Source organism: Aotus nancymaae, unplaced genomic scaffold (genome assembly GCF_030222135.1).
Source record: "Aotus nancymaae isolate 86718 unplaced genomic scaffold, 86718_ANA_hifiasm-v0.15.2.pri h1tg000046l, whole genome shotgun sequence".
NCBI lineage: Eukaryota > Metazoa > Chordata > Mammalia > Primates > Aotidae > Aotus > Aotus nancymaae.
Window position 1 is genome coordinate 26,782,953 of NW_026988460.1, and position 21,287 is coordinate 26,804,239.

At 50.2% G+C, this 21,287-nt stretch overlaps 1 protein-coding gene and 1 pseudogene across 4 annotated transcripts in view; one reads left to right on the plus strand and one right to left on the minus strand.

Annotated features, from left to right (window-relative positions):
• Nucleotides 1-586: 586 nt before the first annotated feature.
• The window catches only part of RAB43 (RAB43, member RAS oncogene family), a 48,281-nt gene continuing 27,580 nt past the window's right edge, over nucleotides 587-21,287 (minus strand). For 2 of the 4 annotated variants that reach the window (XM_012435008.3, XM_012435007.3), the window contains exons 4-5: nucleotides 13,131-13,314; nucleotides 6,101-10,058 (exon numbers count right to left, since the gene is read on the minus strand). In XM_012435008.3, the coding sequence (XP_012290431.1) occupies nucleotides 9,808-10,058; nucleotides 13,131-13,314 (435 nt within the window). In that variant the 3' untranslated portion in view covers nucleotides 6,101-9,807. Of the gene's footprint in view, nucleotides 2,733-6,100; nucleotides 10,059-13,130; nucleotides 13,315-21,287 lie in introns of those variants that run through there. The other 2 variants (XR_010337238.1, XM_012435009.3) reach the window with 2 other exon arrangements.
• Nucleotides 13,500-18,525, plus strand: LOC110569365 (thioredoxin-like; annotated as a pseudogene).

Below are 21,287 nucleotides of genomic sequence, written 5' to 3' on the forward strand. Positions count from 1 at the left end.
GGGTGGTCTCCTCTCCCTGCCCACACCCCACCAGAATTCCTTGGCAGTTATTTTTATTTTTTAGATTTTATTTTATTTTTTATTTTTGTCTGTCACGCAGGCTGGAGTGCAGCAGTGCCATCTCGGCTCACAGCAACCTCCGCCTCCCAGGTTCAAGCAACTCTCCTGCCTTAGCCTCCTGAGTAGCTGGAATCACAGGCAGGCGCCACCACACCCAGCTATTTTGTATTTTTAGTAGAGATGGAGTTTCACCATATTGGCCAGGCTGGTGTCGAACTCCTGACCTCAGGTGATCCACCTGCCTCAGCCTCCCAAACTGCTGAGATTATAGGTGTGAGCCACCGTGCCTGGTGCCACTGCACTCCAGCCTGGACAACAGAGTGAGACTCCATCTCAAAACAAACAAACTAGAGTCTGGACATGAAAAGCTTAAAGGGACCCTTAAGGTGATTAAGGGAAGGAGGATTTAAACCCCAACAGGCAGAAACTTTTCCTCTTCCTCTCCTCTTCCTCTTCCTTCTCTCTTTTCTTCTCCTCCTCCCACCTTCCTCCTCCCTGGGCAGGGGGGGTGGGGGCGGGGAGATCATCCTGGCTTTCTACACGTCCGCTGAAGCTGTTATCTGTGTGATGCCAGTGGGCCTGCTGGAGGCCTCTGGCCACTGAGTTCTTTCCAGACCACTCCGAGTCCCTGGGAGAGACCCTCCGCTTTCTGGCACATGTTATACATTCTCTGCCCCAGACCTGGAGGCAGTCATTACTCCAGGGAGCTCTTGGGTGTTGTGTTGTTCTTAAAACAAATTTCTAAGTTCTCTCCTGTTCTTTGCCTGGCGTTCCTTTCTCCTGTTTGTTTTAAACGTTGTCTACCATGTGAGGGCTGTTCCTTAGGTCTGGGGATTTCTGGAAGCCTGAGTGCCCAGATGGAGCTTATCAACGGGTAGGCTTCTCTCTGTTAAGTGATTTTGGACCAAGCTGCTCTTTCACTGGGGAGGGGTCCCCTAATGTCTGTAGCCAGAGATCTTTTCCCTGAGGCATTCCCATTTCTCCAGCACAGGATCTTCCTGAGAGTGGTGGAGATGGGAGAAACCCCATTGCCCGTGCCAGGTAGCCAGGCAGGAAGGAAGCCAGGGTTCTACGGCAGTTAAGTGTGGACATTACCGTCTATTTTTGGCCTGGAACCAAATTCTTGCCATCCACTCTGGCTGCTGTCCCAAGCCTGGGGTTCTCTTTTCAATTTCTTCTTCTTCTTTTTTTTTTTTGAGACAGAGTTTTGCTCTTGTTGCCCAGGCTGGAGTCCAATGGTGTGATCTCAGCTCATTGCAACCTCCACCTCCTGGATTCAAGCAGTTCTCCTGCCTCGGCCTCCCGAGTAGCTGGGATTACAGGTGCCCACCACCACGCCCAGGTAATTTTGTATTTTTAGTAGAGACTGCCTTCGGTCTCCCAAAGTGCTGGGATTCCAGGCGTGAGCCACCATACCCAGCCCAGACTCTAGTTTTTACATCACTTATAACATTTCTATATTTTGGTGTTCTGAGTCATTCAGTGAATACTGCATCATAAGCATCTTTAAATTTTTTAAATTTTATATTGTTTTCATAACTCTTTCAGAGTTAACATAATATATACTTTTTATAGAAAACTGTAAAGTTTAGACCGGGCCTAGTGGCTCATGCCTGGAATCCTAGCACTAGGAGAGACTGAGGTGAGAGGATCACTTGAGCCCTGGAGTTTAAGACCAGCCTGGGCAACATAGCAAGACCCCATCTCTACAAAAAAACTATAAAAATTAGCTAACTAGCTGGGTGTGGCGGTACACACCTGTGGTTCCAGCTACTCGCAAGGCTGAGGTGGAAGGATGGCTTGATCCCAGGAGGTGGAGGTGGCAGTGAGCTGAGATGGTGCCACTGCACAACAGCTTGGGTGACAGAGCTAGACCCTGTCTCAAAAAAAATTCCTTCCGATAGATCTCTAAAAGGGGTGTTATTTTCAGAAAAGTTCATTTAGAATTGTGTCCATGTTGTTGAACCTAATCCTGATTATGTGGTAGCTGTCACTGCGGCCACCACCTCACTCTCAAATATCCAATGTCCACCCTCAGAATTTCCAGGGTTAAGGCCCAGCCCCTGGAGCCCAGATGCACAGGGTTCTGCACTGACTAGATGTGCAGTTTGAGGCAAAACACCAAAGTTGTCTTATGAATTCTTGTACAATGCTGAAAACAATACAAGTTTGCAGAAACCTGGCAATCAATGTCAGCCCCCACTACCTTGGGTCGCTGTAACCACTGCTGTGATAGAAGTCTGAAGATTCTAGATGTGGAAACTGAGCTGCCTTCAGCCAAATGTCTATTCACACCTGACAATGCACCATATTTGGCATCTATATGTGAATGTATGCCTTTTCTGCCCAAAGAGTCTACAGCGTCAAGTTGGTCAAGGATTAAGAAGAGATCAAGGACCATATTAGGTCTTAGACAAGGTAACATGAAGAAAATTTAAAACAAAATGAAACAAAAACCTGACTATTAGGGATGACAAGCTCGAATGTTTCCAGGCAAAGTAGCGCTTGGATGATGACAGTCCCCTGGGAAGAGTGTCTGGGTGTCAGGGTGATGCAGGGGCCCTGCTGACTCCATTCATGGTGCTGTCTCTGGCTATGGGATGGAGCTTGAGCCTTGCTAAGGAGCGAGCCGTGAGCCCTTTGACCTTGAAGTCTGCAGATGAAGTTGGCACCTGTAGGAAGGAAGGAAAAGACACTTGACCAAGACATAAATAGAGATAAGATCCTTCAGGCCAATGAAAGAACCTGAAAATTCTAGGATGTCAGGGCCTAACCCTGGGCCATGCTTGTGCAGTGAGCAGGCTATGTTGAGCATAGTGTCTCAGTCATGTGCACACAATGAGGATCCCCCTGGGGATCATTTTAAAATTCAGATTCTGGAAAAAACTAAAATAAAATTCAGATTCTGACTTGGGAGGTCTGGGTGGAGGCTGAGGTTCTGCATTTTGTACAGGCTCTTGGATGATGTGCAGGCTGCTGGCCCACAACCCATATATGGAGCAAGGCAGGAGGAGGTGGGCCACACTCACCCAGCTCCAGGGAGCTCCCCTAGGGCTGCCTGGCCACACTCTCTCTTCTCTTGGCCTCCTCTGCCATGTGCCCGCTTCTCAATGGGCCACACCTCTCCTGCTTCCCTCTAACCAGCACAGATCCTGGAGCTTCCTGGCAGGGTGAAGGGCCAGAATATAGCAAACACAATTTTTGTGCTAAGAAACAAATTTTTTTTTTTTTGAGATGGAATCTTGTTCTCGTCGCCCAGGCTGGAGTGCAATGACACGATCTTGGCTTACTGCAACCTCCCCTTCCCGGGTTCAAGTGATTCTCCTGCCTCAGCCTCCTGAGTAGCTGGGACTACAGGTGTCTGCCACCATACCCAGCTAATTTTTTGTATTTTTAGTACAGACGGGGTCTCACCATGTTGGCTAATCTGGTATCAAACTCCTGACCTCAGGTGATGCACCTGCCTGGGCCTCCCAAAGTGCTGGGATTGCAGGCGTGAGCCAGCACACCTAGTCGCTAGGAAACAAATCTTTAAAAATCTGATATGAGCACAGTGGCTCACGCCTGTAATCCTAGCACTTTGGGAGGCAAAGGTGTGTGGATTACCTGAGGTCAGGAGTTCGAGACCAGTCTGACCAACATGGTGAAACCCCGTCTCAAAAATAAAAAAAAATAAATAAATAAAAACAGGCATCTTAAAAAAAAAATCTGATACAAAATAGAAACCTCCAAGTCTTCAGCTTGTTCCCTGGGCCGACTGCTCTGAGGTGACAGTGACATTAGGATATGTGGTCAGTCACGGGGCACTGCCTTCCTTCAAGGGAATCCCTGAAGCCCCAGCTCCAAGTGTGGCAAGGACAGGACCAGATCCCAGGAGCCTAGGATGGGGAAGCTGATCCACCGTGGCCTCCGTGACCACAGCTTTAGACAGGGCTGCTTGCAATGGGCTGCACCATGGCCTGTTGAAAGCACACAGTGGACACCAACTGATTCTAGAGCTTCCTCTGAGCTGGGACTTAGCTCTCCAGTGGGGAACCATGGTCAGCAGCTGCAGCCACTGGGCAGGATGGGGCCTGGCCTCCTGCCCTCTGCAGGGTCACTGGAGTGTCTGGGAGCTCAGGGTCAGGGCCAGATGGCTGTTTCCAGGGCCAGGGCTCCAGCTCAGGCTGTTTGGGAACAGGAGCCCATCACACAGCAGAATGCCTGAGATGGTTGGTCTGCAGGGAGCAGCTCAGTCTGAGGGTGGCAGAGCCACGTGTGGCTCTGGGTCAGGGGAGAGTGGCCAGTGCTGGGCCCTCTCTAAGGAGCCTCAGGGCCACAGGCTCTGTGGAAAGGGTCTGAGCGAGGGATTCGGGACCTAGCGGGTAGGGAACTTGATTGAGGACGCTCCCTGTGGTCACAAGGGGAGGTCCAGGCAGGACCAGGTCAGGAGGAGGCTGGGGCAGAAGCCCAGGCAGGAGGTGGGTGGGCTGGGTGGGGACAGGAGTGGCAAGGGTATAGGTGAGGATGGGGAAGGGGCCCCTTTGCCTCCTGGCTTCCCTGAGGGCAGGGCTGGCCAATCCCAGCCCTCAGCCGAGCCCAGGGGCAAATGTGTGCAGGGAGGAGGGGGCTCCAGGTTGGAGCTTTGGGAGCCCTTGGAGGCAGCAAGGCAGACTCAGCTCTGGAACTCAGCACCCAGCCTGGGCCTGCAGCGGGGGCTCAGGAGTGAACGTCGTGGGGGCTCTGAGCAAGACCCTTCGGGCCCCAGCCTCAGCTTTCATACTTTGAAATCGAGGACTGGACTCGTGCTGTCTGAGTTTGCCCTGGGGTCTGGGCCGTCCTGTGGTTTGTGCAGAGGTCTCAGAGGGCCCTAGGGACAGACTGACCCAGGTCTGAGCCTCTGGGGAGCACAGGGGTGGTCAGGCTCAGACAGGCCTGGTTATGGCTTTGTCTTCCAAGGGGCACATGTGCACTCTTGTGCTTCCTGGCATTTAGAAGAGAGTGGGAAATTCAGACATCAGGCCTTCCTTCTCCCTGGGAAGGATGGCAGGTGCCTGGAGCCAGGCCTGTCTTGAAAGCCAAGGGCTCTGGGCCTTCCTCCTCCAGTCCCCTGTTCCAGGCTTTCAGTGCACAAAGTGCTCCCCACCTGGGATCTCTTTAGGGCTCCCCGGGATGCAAACAGGACAGGGATTAGGATCCCACATTTGAGGAAACCAAGGCCCAGAGAGGAGAAATGCCCTGCCCAGGGCTACAGGACAGGGCACACCTGGGTTTCAGCAGCCCTGCTTTTTGAGAGTCCCTTTCAGCAGAGAATCCCTTATCTGAGTGACCAGGAACAGACCCCTGATTATCTTGGTGGGCGGACTATGGAGTTTATGGACTTCCCGGTGCCAGAGACCTGATGCAGGCACTCAGCTAACCTCTGAGCACCTACTGTGTGCCTAGTAACATCTCTGTGCTGGTCACATCACAGGAGCAGGAGCCCCCCATGGTGCTGTTAGGTCCTAACTCAGATTAACAGGTCAGAGCCCCTGCAACCCCAGGCATAGGCCCTGAGCCCCTGGACACTGTCGTTTGTGTCTGAGAAGGGGTGGGAACACTTCTCTGTAGGAAATGTCTTCAGCCCAGGATCCAGGGGTGGGGGTAACCTCAGCCATGGAGGTGGGGTTATTCCTGCTATCATGGAATCATGTGGCTACAAGGCTTGGGCAAGGGACTCTTCACCTAGGCCTGCTCAGGAGAGTGACGCTTCCCTCACGTGGAGGTTGGGTTGAGGGTGCCCCTGCAGATCACCAAAGAGCCCTCTCCAACACAAACCCAAAGTGGGAGCCGAGGGCGTCCTTGGCAGAGAAGGGACCCAGCCCAAGCTTCTCCTTCCCCTCAGGCACCAACTGCTTCTTGCTCAGGGGGTCTCCCAGGGGCCTAGGGGCAGAGGGAAGGTCTCAGAGCGCTCTGGGCGGCAGACTGGCAAGTGGGAAGGCCTGGAGACTAGTTGAGGCAGGCGGCCACCTGGGCTGGCTCTGGGTTCAAAGATGAGAAAACCAGTCTTGGGCACAGTGGCTCATTACAGAAATCTGTTTAATGGTTTAGGAATGTGTACACTCTGGCTCTGCCAAGTTTCCATAAAGGCAACTTTTCCATGTTTTAAAAAATAGATTTTGTATAAAGATTTATATATTCATAAATAGGTGACATGAAAAATTACCAAATGCAAATGGAATCCTTGGGCTGCCTGAGGCCCCGCTCACCCCAAGTCCAGGCTCTACAGGGGTCAGAGGGTTCCTACTGGAGGAGGCCCCAACTCCCACAGCCTCTTGGGGAAGAGAAACTGAAATTCAGTGTGAATCAGGAGCCCCTCCAGCTCCTTAAGCCAGCGTCACACCAGCCCCACCCAGGTTTCAGCCCACTCCCCTCTGCTCCCCTGGCCACCTCCACCCTAGCCCTCTCTGGCCCCTGACCCCACCTGGTCCTGCTCTTCAGCAACAAAGGAAGAGATGACACTGTTCTCCTTCCCCACCAGAGCCCGGGCTGCGGGGAGATCCTAGCCTGCCTAGGGGAGGAAACAGGCTTGTTTTGTTTTGTCTCACACACTTCCCCATCTTCTCTCCCAGCCCAGTCTTAAGGCCTGGAGGGGCAGTGGGGCCCCCTCCTGGTGAAATATGGTAGGGCAGGAGCCCCCGCAACCCCAGGTATATGTCCTGAGCCCCTGGACACTGGCGTTTGTGCCTGAGAGGGGGTGGGAATGCTTCTCGGTAGGAAATGGCTTCAGCCCAGGATCCAGGGGTAGGAGAACCTTGAGCATGGGGTGTGTCATTCCTGCCAAGGGGTCCTAGGGCAAGGCCCCAGGGTGGGGCCACTTCTAAGAGCTGTGTCCAGCTGGGCCATCTCTGACCCCAAATGGCATGAATAAAAGGTCAGGTTGGTAAGGGCCAGGGGTGGGCATGGAGCAGGGAGACCAGGTTGTCTTAGACAGGACAGAGGTGCTCCAAGACACAGGGTGCTGGAGTGAAGCCAGGTGGCACTATGGGCTTTCAAACATCTTGAGGGCCCAGGCCTGCCACGGGGTGACCTGGGCAGAGAAGCCCAGAGGACAGCAGGGTGCCTGGGTTAGGGTGGCCTTTCTGGGATGGAGGGACAGGTGGCACAGTGGCAGCAGGGAAGGAATGTGGAGTCCCAGGTGAGCCTGCCTTTCCAAGCCAAGCCCTTGGAGTGAGGCTGCTCCTGCCTGGGGGGTGAGAAATGAAGGTGGTTCAAAATACAAGGTGACAAATGAACCCATCATGGTCAGCTACCATCCCTGTGAAGGAGCTGGGGTGGAGGGCCCTGTCCAGGGCAGGAGGGTCCTTTCCTCCCTCTCTCCCTAAGCCCTGAGGAAGGTAACACCTCCCAGCCACCACTGAAGCACCGGCCTGGAAGCAGAGTACTGAGAGCCAGGCCTCTCAGAGGTGGGCAGCAGGTGGTGGTGGGCAGTATAGGTAACTAAGCTTGGATGGCCGGGACTTGCCCTGGAACTAGATGAAATTCAAACAGGGAGGCCCAGGCCTAGGCCTCTTCTCCCAAGACCCTATACATACTCCCTGCTTCCCCCAAAACAGCAGAGCTCTGCAAGGGTGGGCCTGCAGTGAAAACCTAGCTCAGCCCCTCCTGACTGTGTGACCCCAGAAACATCAGCCCCAGCAGAAAGGTTGTGGGGCTGGAGGAAGGCACTGCCCACGGCACATCCAGTCCCAGTGGGGTCTGAGGGCACCTCTCAGTGCCAGGCACTGTCTGCCCTGCAGACAGAGCCCAGGCCCCACTTGGCTCCACTCTCACCCCTACCACAAGCAAAGCTGCTGAGGAAGGGAACCAGGCAGCCTCACCTCTGGTGTCCCCCAACCTGATGCAGCCACTCTCCCCTCAGTGCAGGTGCTGGCCCCCCAGCTCCTGGCTATCTTCCTCCTTTGCAGAACCAGGCTCAGCCAACCACAGGTGGTCTCCCTGCCTGAAAGGGAGCCCAGCAAGTGAGATGCTGGCTCCATCACGAGCATCAAGCCCTGCTTGCCTCAGTCTCAGCCGGGGAAGCCCTGTCCAGGCCCCAACCCTGCCTCTTGGGTCACCCTGGCACTGCTGCAAGGCCTGTTCTTGCCCTATGGCCAGGCTTGCCAGGAGAGTGTTTAGTGTAGAAGGCAGGGAGGCCTCTCACTGACCCAGGGACTGCACTGATCCCTGCCTGGGAGCTGGACCACAACCCGATGCAGCCCTGCCCGTAGGTCTAAGAGTAGCTTATTTCTGGGGCAACCATGCTGAGAGGGCTTCAAGGCAGAGCTGGGCTGACAGAGGACAGGGATTGGCTAGGGAAGATACGTGCCCCCTCCAGCCCTGGCCCAAGCTCTCTCCTCACTGTGATCCCTCTGAGCCACACGCCCAGAGAACAGTGCTTCTTCCCAGATCCTCCCTCCCATTTGTGCCTTCTAACCTTGATGCCCAACTCAGGGTGAGGCAGTTAAGAGCCGGAAGAACAAAATGCGCTAAGCCGAGGACTGCCAGGGCCTCTCCTTTTTTGTCTGGAAGGCTCGACTCTATAAAACTAGACTGGGACCTGCATACCGCTGGCAGGACTTCTGCTTGTGGGGTAAGGTTGGGTGCCCCTCATCCTGAGCCTCAAGGATGCTAGCTTCTTTTTTTTTGTTTTGGGACAGAGTCTTGCACTGTTGCCCAGGCTGTAGTGCAGTGGTGCCATCTCGGCTCACTGCAATCTGCGCCTCCTGCGTTCAAGCAATTCTCCTGCCTCAGCCTCCCGAGTAGCTGGGAGAACAATGTGTGCCACCATGCCCAGCTAATTTTTTTTTTTTTTGTATTTTTTTTTTAGTAGAGATGGGGTTTCACCATGTTGGCTAAGATGGTCTTGATCTCATGACCTCGTGATCCGCCTGCCTCGGCCTCCCAAAGTGCTGAGATTACAGGTATGAGCCACTGCGCCCAGCCGCTAGCTTCTACTTTGATCTTAAATGTCCACTTTCCCATCTTCTTCCCCCACCCCCTAGCCTTCTGAGTGCTGGACTGAAGGATTAGCTAATTTTGCAAGCTGAGTGGCAAAACACTGGGCCCCAAGCCAGCAGACAGTCCCCACCTAGCTATGGGCTGTGACTCCACGCTGTGCCTATGAAAATGAGAAGCTACACGGAAAGCCAGAAAACTCAGAGGTCCTGATAAGGCAGCCAGCCAGGCCCCAGGGAGGTGTCTGTGAGCGCTGCACAGGCAGTGAAGGCAGGAAGCAGGTTCCCTGCCTGGAAGGGGCTAGGGCTTCCCTGGAGCTGCACTCAGGCACCAAGTCTGTGGGTCTCATGGTTCTTGTGCTGCTGCTACATGTGGAACCCCAGGATGGCCTGGAAGAACCCAGGGCACCAGCCACATCCCTGGAAAGTAGCAACCTGTTGCCACAGGTTAAGCAAACCCAAGAGAGGAAACAGAGCCAGCAGGTGTGGGACAGGGAGGACCACTGGCCCCTCCTACTGTGGCACACACTGGTGGGCTCAGGCCAGTCCTGGAATGTAAAGATCGTGGAGGGCCAACTGCTGGATGACAGGGTGGCCCTCAAGGGTACCCTGCTTCCCCTTCCTCAAGGAGAGCCTCCATCCCACAGCCAGGCCACAGGATGCAGAGCGCCAGGGTTTCACCCAGCTGCTCTAGTCACTGGTGCCTGGGAGGGCTGGCTCTGGAGGGCTGGGCTTGGCAGGCCAGGAAGAGCAAGGAGGTGGGGAGCCCCCAGCCTGCCGGCCCGGCCACCGGTCAGCACCCGCAGCCCCAGCCTTCTCCGATGTCCTTGCTGTTCAGCTGGATGTGATCGGGGCTCTTCTCGCTGAACAGGGGGCCTCCGTGCCGCATGATGAGTTCCGTGGCCACCCTCAGGAAGGCCTCCTCCACGTTGCTTGAGTCCTTGGCAGACGTCTCAATGGCACACAGAATGTCATAATGCTCGGCCAGTCTCTGTGCCTCAGCCTGGGAGACCTCCCGAAGCTCGCTGAGGTCTGACTTATTCCCTGCAGAGGAAAGCCAGGGGCAACATGAGGCCATGGGGGCTAGGTAGCCCAGTCCCACCTGGCAGGGCCACACTGACAGCCCCACACCATCCACTCCCCTCCACCACTACAAATAGACACTCCTGGGCATGGTCATCTTTCTTTCTTTAAAAAACCTTTTTAGACCAGGTGCAGTGGTTCATGCCTGTAATCCCAACACTTTGGGAGGCTAAGGCAGGAGGACTGCTTGAGTCCAGGAATTCAAGACCAGCCTGGGCAACACAGTGAGACCCATCTCAAGTTACCCAGCTCCTCCTAGATGTCTTCATTATGTTCCAAATAATCTGTTAAATTGTTCCTTAACCCAATTTCTGGAATATGGTTGACTTTTGTAATGTGGTTATAAGGAAGACAAAAAAAAAAAAAAAAAAGAGTCTGGGCTTGGCGTGGTGGCTCACGCCTAAAATCCCATCACTTTGGGAGGCCGAGGTGGGTAGATCATCTGAGGTTGGGAGTTTGAGACCAGTCTGGCCAACATGATGAAATCCCGTCTCTACTAAAAAATATATATAAAAAATTAGCCAGGCATGGTGGTGGGGACCTGTAATCTCAGCTACTCTGGAGGCTGAGGCAGGAGAATTGCTTGAACCCAGGAGGCAGAGGTTGCAGTGAGCCAAGATCACACCACTGCACTCCAGCCTGGGCAACAAGAGCAAAACTCCATCTCAAAAAAAAAAAAAAGTCTGTAAAGATCTAAAATTCCTTGGTAACCTTAACTAACATAGCAACCAATTTCAAAGTGTGAAACTTATTTGGAACCTGGTCTTAACAAACTGGAAAAAATAAAGCACATATGAATTTTATGAGCAATTATAAATCTGAATACAGACTGGCTATTTGATACTATTAAGGAAATGTCAGTATTTTTAGATGAGAAAATAATATTGCTGGGTTTTTTTTAATGTTTACATATTTTGTAGGTTCATGCTAGAATACTGCCAGGTAAAATAGTTTGATGTGAATTTGTCTCAATAATACAAGGGGAGGAGGTGACATGGTACAGATGAAAGGAGGTTGGACTTGAGTTGCTAATTGCGGAAGCAGGGTGATAGGTACCTAGGGGCTCATTATTATACTATTCTAAACCAGATATAGTGGCTCACACTTGTAATTCCAACTACTTGTAGTTTAAGGCAGGAGGATTGCTTGAGGTCAGGAGTTCAAGATCAGCCTGGGCAACATAGCAAGACTGCATCTCTAAAAATATATGTGTGTGTGTATATATCTATCTATACGTATGTATAAATAAATACATAAAACACATTTTTGTAGCTGTATAAAATGTTTTATAATATAATGCTTTTTAATTAATTTATTTTTTGGGAGACAGAGTCTCCCTCTGTCACCCACGCTGGAGTGCAGCGGTGCAATCTGGCTCACTACAATCTCCGCCTACCAAGGTCAAGCGATTCTTAGGTCTGGCCTCCCCTATAGCTGGGATTATAGACATGCACCACCATGCCCAGCTAATTTTTGTATTTTTAGTAGAGACAAGGTTTCACCATATTGCCCAGGCTCGTCTTGAACTCCTGAATTCAGGCAATCTGCCCACTTTGGCCTCTCAAAGTGTTAGGATTACAGGTGTGAGCCACCACGCCTGGCTAGGATATTTTTCAGAAATGTTCTGAATAGATCAAGCATGGTGGCTCATGCCTATAATCCCAGCACTTTGGGAGGCCGAGACAGGTGGATCATGAGGTCAGGAGTTCAAGACCAGCCCTGTCAACATGGCAAAACCTCGTCTCTACTAAAATACAAAAATTAGCTGGGCGTGGTGGTAGGCGCCTTTAATCCCAGCTACTCGGGAGGCTGAGGCAGAGAACTGTTTGAACCAGGGAGGTGGAGGTTGCAGTGAGCCGAGATAGAACCACTGCACTCCAGCCTGGGCAACAAAGCGAGACTTTGTCTCAAAAAAAAAAAAAAAAAAAAGAAATGTTCTGGATAAAAGGGAAATGGTTAGGCCAGGTGGGGAAAGCTCCATTCCTGCCAAGCTTCATCTCCCAGTCCAAGCAGGCTGTGGAAGGCAGGCCACATGGAACCAGGCACCACCCTCTTCCCAGCTAGAGTCAGGTCCAGGCCCTGTCTGTACATTTGAGTCAGAAGAATCAACCTGTTGGCCCAGCTACTGGGAGGCTGAAGCAGGAGAACTGCTTGAACCGGGGAGGTTGCAGTGACCCAAGATCTCGCCATGGCACTCCAGCCTGGGTGACTGAGTGAGACTCCATCTCAAAAAAAAAACAATCAACCTGTTGGGGCAAGGACCCCAGGGATAACATAAGGGCTAAAGAGCTCTCCAGTCTAGGTCTGGGAAGGTTATATAGAAGGAAAACAGAGGTAAACAGCATCCTTTCATAGCAGCAGTTCTCATAGTGGGGTCCTTGGACCAGCAAGGTGGGTGTCACCTGGGAACTTGTTAGAAATGCACATTCATGGGCCCTACTCAACCCTCCTGGATCAGACGCTCTGGAGGTGAGGCCCTGCAGCTGCACTTGAAGAAGTCTTCTGCAAGATGCTGAGGCACACAAGCCATCAAGTGTCCCTGCTCTGTGTGCGGCATAACAGAGAAACCCACAGACTTGAGGTCAGCAAAAGCAAACTCAAAGCCTACATGAGTATGCTCATAGGCGGGGTGGACTCAGATAAGTTACCCCACTTTTCTGAGCCTAGCCCCAGCCCCTGTCAAATGAGGAGAAGCTGGGGTACAAGAAATAACCTTTGACAAATGTGAAGACGGAGGCGGTACAGAGCCTATGGAAACATATGAGAATTGCAGAGCAAACTTCAGCTCCCTTTCTTCTTTCCTCTAACTACAAATCTGAATATTACTGTACAAGTGATTAGTGGGACCAGGATTTGCAAAACCATGGCTCAAACTCTGGCTGGGACTCCCTCTGGACTCAGGCTTACCCTGTGTTTAAAAAGCAGAGGTTATTGAGGACTACACGATTAGGTACTGGAAGAAAAAAAAAAGCAGAGGGAGGCAGAGATAGGCAGAGTAATGGGATTTGTGGTCCCGAGGAACCCCTCACTCACCGATCAGCAGCTGCACAATGTTGGAGCCTGCATACTTCCTCACATCCCCGATCCAGTGAGGCACTGACAGGAAGGAGCTCCTCTTGGTGATGTCATAGGCGAGGATGGCCCCATTGGCACTGCGGTAATAGCTCTGGGTGATGGTGCGGAACCGCTCCTGGCCAGCTGTGTCCCAAATCTGCAGCTAAAGAAACAGGGTTCCTCAGTGAACCCAGTGGCACAAGCTGAACACAGGGACAGGCAGAGAGACCCCATAGACCCACATCCAGAGTCATGGTTCTACTGGGCTAGGAGGTACACATACACACACACAGAGGCCTTCTGAGCCCTTAGAAAGCAACTCAATGGCCCAAACTTATTGAAAAAAGGATGCAAAGGGAAGGTGAGCAGCCCCTGTCCTGGCCCTCTAGGGTCTCCGGGGAAAGGTGGAGGAAGGGGTATACTCTGAGCTGGCCCAGATGTTCTGTGTGCCTCTCTCCCCTCACCACTGGGCCCACTGCTGGGAACACAGAACCACCAGAGCTCAAGCGGCCGGCAGCTGGAAAGCTGGCTCCAGGTGTGCTGCACGGGCAGTAGCGCACACAGCCAGGTCCCCTCGCCTGCAAGAGCAACATGTACCCAGTGTGTGTGAGGCTCCTCCAGCATTAGGGTTCCCTCAGGACTGTACAGCTTGGTGATGACAGCTATGGGAAGGGTGCCTGGTGGTGGCAATGGGCAGAGTCCTCCCATGGGGCCTTTGAGTACAAGGCAGTTTCTATCAGCTGACCCAGCTTGGCCAAAGCAAGGAGCTTGGGGGCTTTTCCCACCCATGTCTTCATTTAACACCTACTCCACCCCACCTCCCACCAGATGTGGGCTGTGGAGAAGAGGTATCCGTGGGCAGGTGGAGCTTCCCTACTGTCTTTTAGAAGCAGAGTCTGGCAGGATGGACACCAGGCCAGGCAGGGACAGAGGCCTGTGTGGGGCCAGGAGGCAGCCCACTCTGGGCAGACCTCACCAGCTGTGGGCCTGGGAGAGCCTGGACTTTGGGCAGGCATCCAAGAGGCATGTGCCAGGGCTCTCGGTGACCAAACGCCTCGGGGCGTGCCTTCTCTGCCCCACCAATCACAGGTTCTCGTGGCTCTCTGAAGACAGACACTGAGCCTGTCATGCGTGCTGAGCTGCAGGTCCATCAGCACCCTTTGCAGGCACAAACACTCGGGGGCCTCTTTACCCAGTTCTCAAGGTATGGAAGAAAGGTCTTTCTCTCAAGGTCTGTCTGGGGTAGGGAAAGACCACAGAGGCCCAGACAGTTCCTGAAGGCAGGGCCTCTGTCCCTGGCACTGTGGAGGTGACCACCATTTTCCCAGCCCCAACAAAGAGAAGTCTGAGAGTTAAAGCTCTGGGCCCTTTCCTGAGTTGTCCCATTTACTCCTTAGTGAGTGGCTCCAAGAAAACCAGGCCTATAGTTCATGCGTCTAGCAGCTCACACATGGCAGCATGGGGTGAAGGGCAAGATTTATGTGTGCACCACATGAGCCTGGGATCCAGACAACCTCTGGTGTGGAGAAGAGTGAGGAGAACACGTAACATGAAAGACACAGGCCAAACAATAGCAAAAGCGCAACGCGGAAGAAACAAACAACACAGAGGCAAAGTCCTCAAGCAATCAATATTTCAGAAATAGGGAAAGACCCATGAAACAAGAAAAGAATACTATCTTTTTTGGTAAGGGGCATTCAGAAAGAAAAATAAGCTCAATTAAAAATATGATAACATAAATGAAAAATGCAACACCAGTGAAGATAAGTTGAAGAAATCCCTCCAAAGTAGAGAAAAATACAAAGAAATGAAAAAAAGAGAAAATAAAACTATACACTGGGCACAGTGGCCCACGCCTGTAATCCCAGCACTTTGGGAGGCCGAGGCAGGAGGATCACCTGAGATCAAGAGTTTGAGAACAGCCTGGCCAACGTAGTAAAACCCCATCTCTACTAAAAATACAAAAATTAGCTGGGTGTGGTGGTGCACACCTGTAATCCCAGCTACTGGGGAGGCTGAGGCAGAATTGCTTGAAGCTGGGAGGCAGAGGTTCCAGTGAGCTAAGATCACACCACTTCACTACAGCCTGGGTGACAGAGCGAGCGAGACTCTGTCTCAAAAAGAAAAGAAAAGAAAAGAAAATTATAGAACCAGCCTAGGAAAGCAGGATAATCAGAGTTTCAGAAAAAGAGAACAGTAAAATCAAGGAGAGGAAATCAAACAAGTATTTCAAGAAAAGTATCCAGAATTGGCTGAGGGGCCCACCAAGCACACACAGAATGGGGCAGAGCAGACCACACTGCATCCATGGGTGGAAATTCTAGAACAAAGCAAGAAGAATGAACATAAAACCCATGTGGCATTAGATGGCCAATGAAATAATGCCTTAAAATGAGGAAAAAAATTATTTCCAACTTAAGAGTTCTCTACCCAACCAACCGATATTCAAGTGCGAGGGTTTAATAAAGGCATTCCCAGACATACATTCCCCGAAAAATTCACCTTCTTGGCACCCTTCCTCAGGGAGTGACTGAAAGTTTCTCTATCTAAAGAAGTCAACCAAAAATAAGAAAATGTGGAACCCAGAAAACAGAGAGTTCAACTGAAAAGGGAGGCAAAGGGAGATGCCAGGATGATGGAGAGATCCTAGGATAAAACCTGAGCAGCAGCCTAGACATCAGCCAACCTGGAGCTGGTCAGAGGGCTCCTGGTGCAGCTTCCAGCCATGGCAGCATCGCTGGTGGCAGAGTAGCCCTCCCTCCACACACAACCACAGGACTGGAGAAACTATATAGAGGCTGTTGTTTTGGGAATGTAGACAAGCAGCACGAGACCATAACCCCTAAAAGAGGCAAAACTCATGAAAGGCACCTCATGATCATCGCAACGCTCTACCTGGGAGTTTTCTGACCACGGGGGCTAGAATCCATACAGAACACAGTGGTCCCACTGAGCTAAGGAGGCAGAGATCAGGGTCTGGAGCAGATGATGTGACGAAATGAGGAGTCATACATAGGGGGAGCCAAAAAGTCTATGTGAGGTGTCCCAGTGAGACCTTGACCAGAGAGTGCCCCCTCCAGAGTTGAGAACAGACCAGAGATAGAGGTTCAGGAGTGCTGGGGGATGTTGAAGTTCCAAGCCAGACACAGTGAAGAGGCCTCATTAGTGTCTCATTAGTGCCTTGTATATGAGCTGAGCTATCACAATGTCACTATGAGTGACCATGCCTAAAGAAAGATCTCCATAGACCTGCCCTAACCAACATAAGTCTTGGGTTTGGAAGTTGAGTTCTGCCACATTAGAGAGGCTGAGGAAACACCTTAGTCTTTCCACATATCCACCCTAACAAAACATAAAAATAAGCCTAAACAAACAAGTTCAAGGTGACAAGCCAGTAACTGAATTGACTAGGACAAGAATCAACACTCTTCTAAAGAAGATAACAGAATCCAGAGTCTCATTATCAACCACGATTTCCAGATACTACTGAAAATTGCTAAACATGCAAATAAATAGGAAAATATGAACCACAGATAAGGGAAAAAGCAATCTATAGACACTGATGCCAAAATGGTTCAGATTTTGCATTTAGGAGGCAGACTTTAAAGCAGCTATTTTAAATATGTTCAGAAAATTATAAGAAAAGTATGTTCAAAAAGTTAAAGAAAAATATGATCATACTGAGTGGACAAATACGGGATTTAAGGAAAGAAATAAAAATTATTTTTTAAAACATTAAAAAATGTTTTGTTAAACTATTTATTATTATTAAAATTACTGGCCAGGTGCAGTGGTTCATGCCTGTAATCCCAGCACTTTGGGAGGCTAAGGCAGGCAGATCACCTGAGGTCAGGAGTTTGAGACCAGCCTGGCCAACATGGTAAAACCACACCTGTACTAAAAATATAAAAATTAGCCAGGCATCGTGGTATGCTCCTGTGATCCCAACTACTCAGGAGGCTAAGGCATGAGAATCCCTTGAACCTTGGAGGAAGAGGTTGCAGTGAGCCCAGATGGTGCCACTGCACTCTAGCGTGAACAACAGAGTGAGACTGTCTCAAAAATAAACGTGTGTGTGTGTGTGTGTGTGTGTATGTGTGTGTGTGTATAAACTTAAGTTTTTAATGAGTGGAAATTCTAGAACTAAAAATTATATTAAGAGAAAAATTCACTGGATAAGCTCAACACTGGATTATAGATGGCAGAAAAAAAAATCAGTGAACCTGAAGAAAAATCAATAAAGAGTTAATTTGAAGAAGGGGAAAAAAGATTGAAGAAAATTAATAAAATCGCAGGGATATATGAAATAATACCAAACTGTCTCATATTCACATAATTGCAGTTCCAGGAAAAGATAGTGATAATAGGGGAAAAGATTCAAAGAACAAATGGCTGAAAAATCTCCAAATCTGGTGAAACACACTGGCTTAAAGATCCAAGAAGCTCAGCAAACCCCAAACAGAAAAAAATACAAAATACACCAAGGCAGATCACAGTCAAACTAACAGAAAATAAGAATAAAGGGGAAATATGAAAAGCAGTCTGATAAAAGACATATTCCATACATGAGAACAACAATACAAATGACAAATAACTTCTTAGAATAATGGAGGCCAGAAGACAATGCTGAGAAGTGCTAAAAATAAAAAAAAAAAAGTACAGAAAGAAAAACTCTCAACACTGAAGTCTGTCAAACAAAATTTTTCCTCAAAAGACAGGGTGAAATCAAGACATTTCCAGATAAATGAAAGTAAAGAGAAGCTCCTTGGAAAAAAGCTTCCCTGCAAGAAATGCCAGATAGCACCACCGCACTCAAGACCCTATTTCAAAGAAGAGTTGGAAGTGGCTGCCCTAGGGCAGTTGAGGGTATCCTAAGATCTTCTGGTACCAAGCCTTGCAGAACCAAATGACTCCTCAAACCATATACAAGTGTAAGTTTGCTTAAAATAAAAACTAAATGAGCTCCAAGCCTGGTCTAGTGCTTTGGATCTGTTTCCATCAGTCCTTACAGTTGCTCATCAGACCCCAGGAGCCAAGATGGTGAAGCAGATGAGAGCAAGGTTGCTTTTCAGGAAGCCTTGGACGCCTCAGGCAATAAACTTGTAGTTGTTGACTTCTCAGTCATGTGGTGTGGGCCTTGCAAAATGATCAAGCCTTTCTTTCATTTCCTATCTGAAAAGCATCCAACATGGTATTCCTTGAAGTAGATGTGGATGACTGTCAGGATCTTGCTTCAGAGTGTGAAGTCAAATGCATGCCAACATTCCAATTTTTTAAGGAGGGACACAAGGTGTGTGAATTTTCTGGAGCCAATAAGGAAAAGCTTGAAGCCACCTTTAATGAATTAGTCCAATCATGTTTTCTGAAAATATAACCAGCCATTGGCTATTTAAACTTGTATTTTTAAAAATGAACAAAAAAAGAAAAAAAACTTGTAATTTTTTTAATTTACAAAAAATATAAAGTGTCAAGACTATAAATCCAATTGCTATCTGAGTGACAATAAAACATTCTAACACTTAAAAAAAAAAAACTAAATGAAAAACCAACAATGTAACTACTGATTAAGGTATGTAGGCCAACCAGTTGGTGAACTATGGGCAGTAATGGAGGAGATATTTTGGGAAAGTAAACTCTTCCCATGGCTGGTAGTATTCCCATCCTACCCCCTCGAATTAGAGGAAGGGAAGGATACAGGGCAGTGGCGATGCTCTGAGGCCAACAGGCCTGAGTTCGTGACCAGATGCTTTGTCACCAGCTTTATCTCTCTAGGCTACAACTTCATTCTGTTTTTCATCTGTACAAAAAGGTACTGTCAGGGTCAGATGACCAAACTCATGTGCCCAAGTGCAAGCATGGAGAAGGTGCTGATAAATGCATCCATTTAACAATATTTACTAAGCTATTACAATTTTGTGGCAAATGTTTTTAATATACATAAAGGAGCTTTTTTTTTTGAGACAGAGTCTTACTCTGTCACCAGGCCTGGAGTGCAGTGGCGCAATCTCAGCTCACTGCAACCTCCACCTCCTGGGGTCAAGCAATTCTCCTGCCTCAGCCTCCTAAGTACCTGGGATTACAGGCACCTACCACTATGCCCAGCTAATTTTTTGTATATATATATTTTTAAGATGGGTTTCACCATGATGGCCAGGCTGGTCTTGAACTCTTGACCTCAGGTGATCCACCCACCTCGGCCTCCCAAAGTGCTAGGATTACAGGTGTGAGCCACCGCGCCTGGCAATGTTTTGTATTTTTAGTAGAGATGGGGTTTCACCATGTTGGCCAGGCTGGTCTTGAACTCCTGACCTCGTGATTGATGCACCTCAGCCTCCCAAAGTGCTGGGATTATAGGCGTGAGCCACCACGCCAGGCCACAAAGGAGCTTTAATGCAAAGGAAAATATATAAAGTACCAAAAGAAAAATATACTGGGCTGTGTGCATGAGTCGTTTATTTTTCATTCAACATGTGCTGAGCTCCTGCCTTGTCCTAGCCTCTGCTCTGGGAACTGGAGATAAAGCAGGGCATGGAGCAAAACTAGCTCCATTCTAGTAAGAGAAGACAGAATATGTCACAGATCCTTTTAAAAGGTGATCATGAGCACACTACAGAATGTGAAGGTCAGGGAGAGAGCCCCAGGGGTGGGGGCCAGCCTACTTGATGATCTGAGAAGGTATCTGAGCTGAGGCGTGAATGATGAAGAGCCAACCACAGGGACGGTGTTCAGGCAGGGGAACAGGACGAAGGCTCAGAGGCAGGAGAATGCTTACCGTGTTAAAGACATGGAAAGGGCAGTGTGGCCAGATGGCTGTGAAGAAAGAAACTGGGAGGAGATGTGTTCAGAGACATGGGCCAGAGCCAGAGTATACAGGATCTTGCTGGCCAAAGTCAAGAATGTGGATTTCATTTTTCTTGCAATGTGAAGCCACTGGAGATTGAGGCAGGAAAATATGAGCTGGTCTCCTCTTTTCTCCCACTCACATTTCTTAGCAGTGCACCCTGCACTCCAGCCACTGCTACAGCAATCTGCTTTGTACACCCACAAAGGCCTGCCCACACCTCACCCCTCACTCTCTGCCTGAGAGCATCCCTCAGTCTGGCCAGAGAGGCCTGCTGGAAACCACTGTGTGCTCATGCCTCCATAACCCAGAAGAGAGGGGGCCTTCCCACCCTAGGGGTCACCCATGACTAACGGAGAACAGGGGATAAAGCTCTCCTCTCCTACCTCTCAGAGGGACCACTGTGAGACACATTCTGTATGCACCTTGGAAAGTCCTCAGGGTCAAGGCCACTGCCCATGGCAGCTAATTGAAAGATACAGCTCTACCTAAGCCCTGCCTCCTTCCTGGGGCCAGTCTCCAAAAACAAAAGTGATGCACATGAGCCCTTCTCTCGGGCTGTTTTCCAGGGCAAGCCTGGGCTAAGACAAGATGTGCTCTGGTTTGTTTTTAAAATATCATTCAGGTCACTGGGTGGAGAACAGTCCTGTCATGGGATCACAGAGAGAGCACAAGAGAGGGATCAAGCTGTCTGTTACATTAACAGGCAGCTTGATCACTTCACCCATGCCTACTATATTCCAAAAGAGGAGGGAGAAGCCAAGCCAAGAGAGCCCTTTCCCCAGATCAGACCCCTCCCCACCCCAACTAGGCCAGCTGGCCATTAGGCAGCACCCAAGGGAGGTTGGGTGAGAACTGAATGCCTCTGATTTGCCTCTTTAGCTACTTGAGAAACAGGCAGGCGACAAGACACAGCAACCAGGAACCATCAGACCACCTATTGGAGAGGGCAGGCCTAGGCTCAGTGTATCAGAAGGCAAGCAGACCCACCCTGTGGACTCTGGGGGGGTCCTAGCCATCTCACTCATCCTTGCCACTGCCTGCAGGCAGAGACCAGGAGCCAACATTATGGAGGAAAGAGAAAGGCTCTGAGGGGTGCTGGAACTCGGCCAAGGCATCCTAATGCAGAGTCCTAGATTCCAGGCTGCCCGTCTCTCTGCCTTGGGAGAGGCCAGGACAAGCAGGGACAAATGAGCTCTGAGTCCCCGCTGCATCTGCCCTAGCTGTGCCCTCCTCCTGCCTGCTTGTCCCCACCTCCCTACTGCCACTCCAGCCTCTTACCAGGGTCTACACAA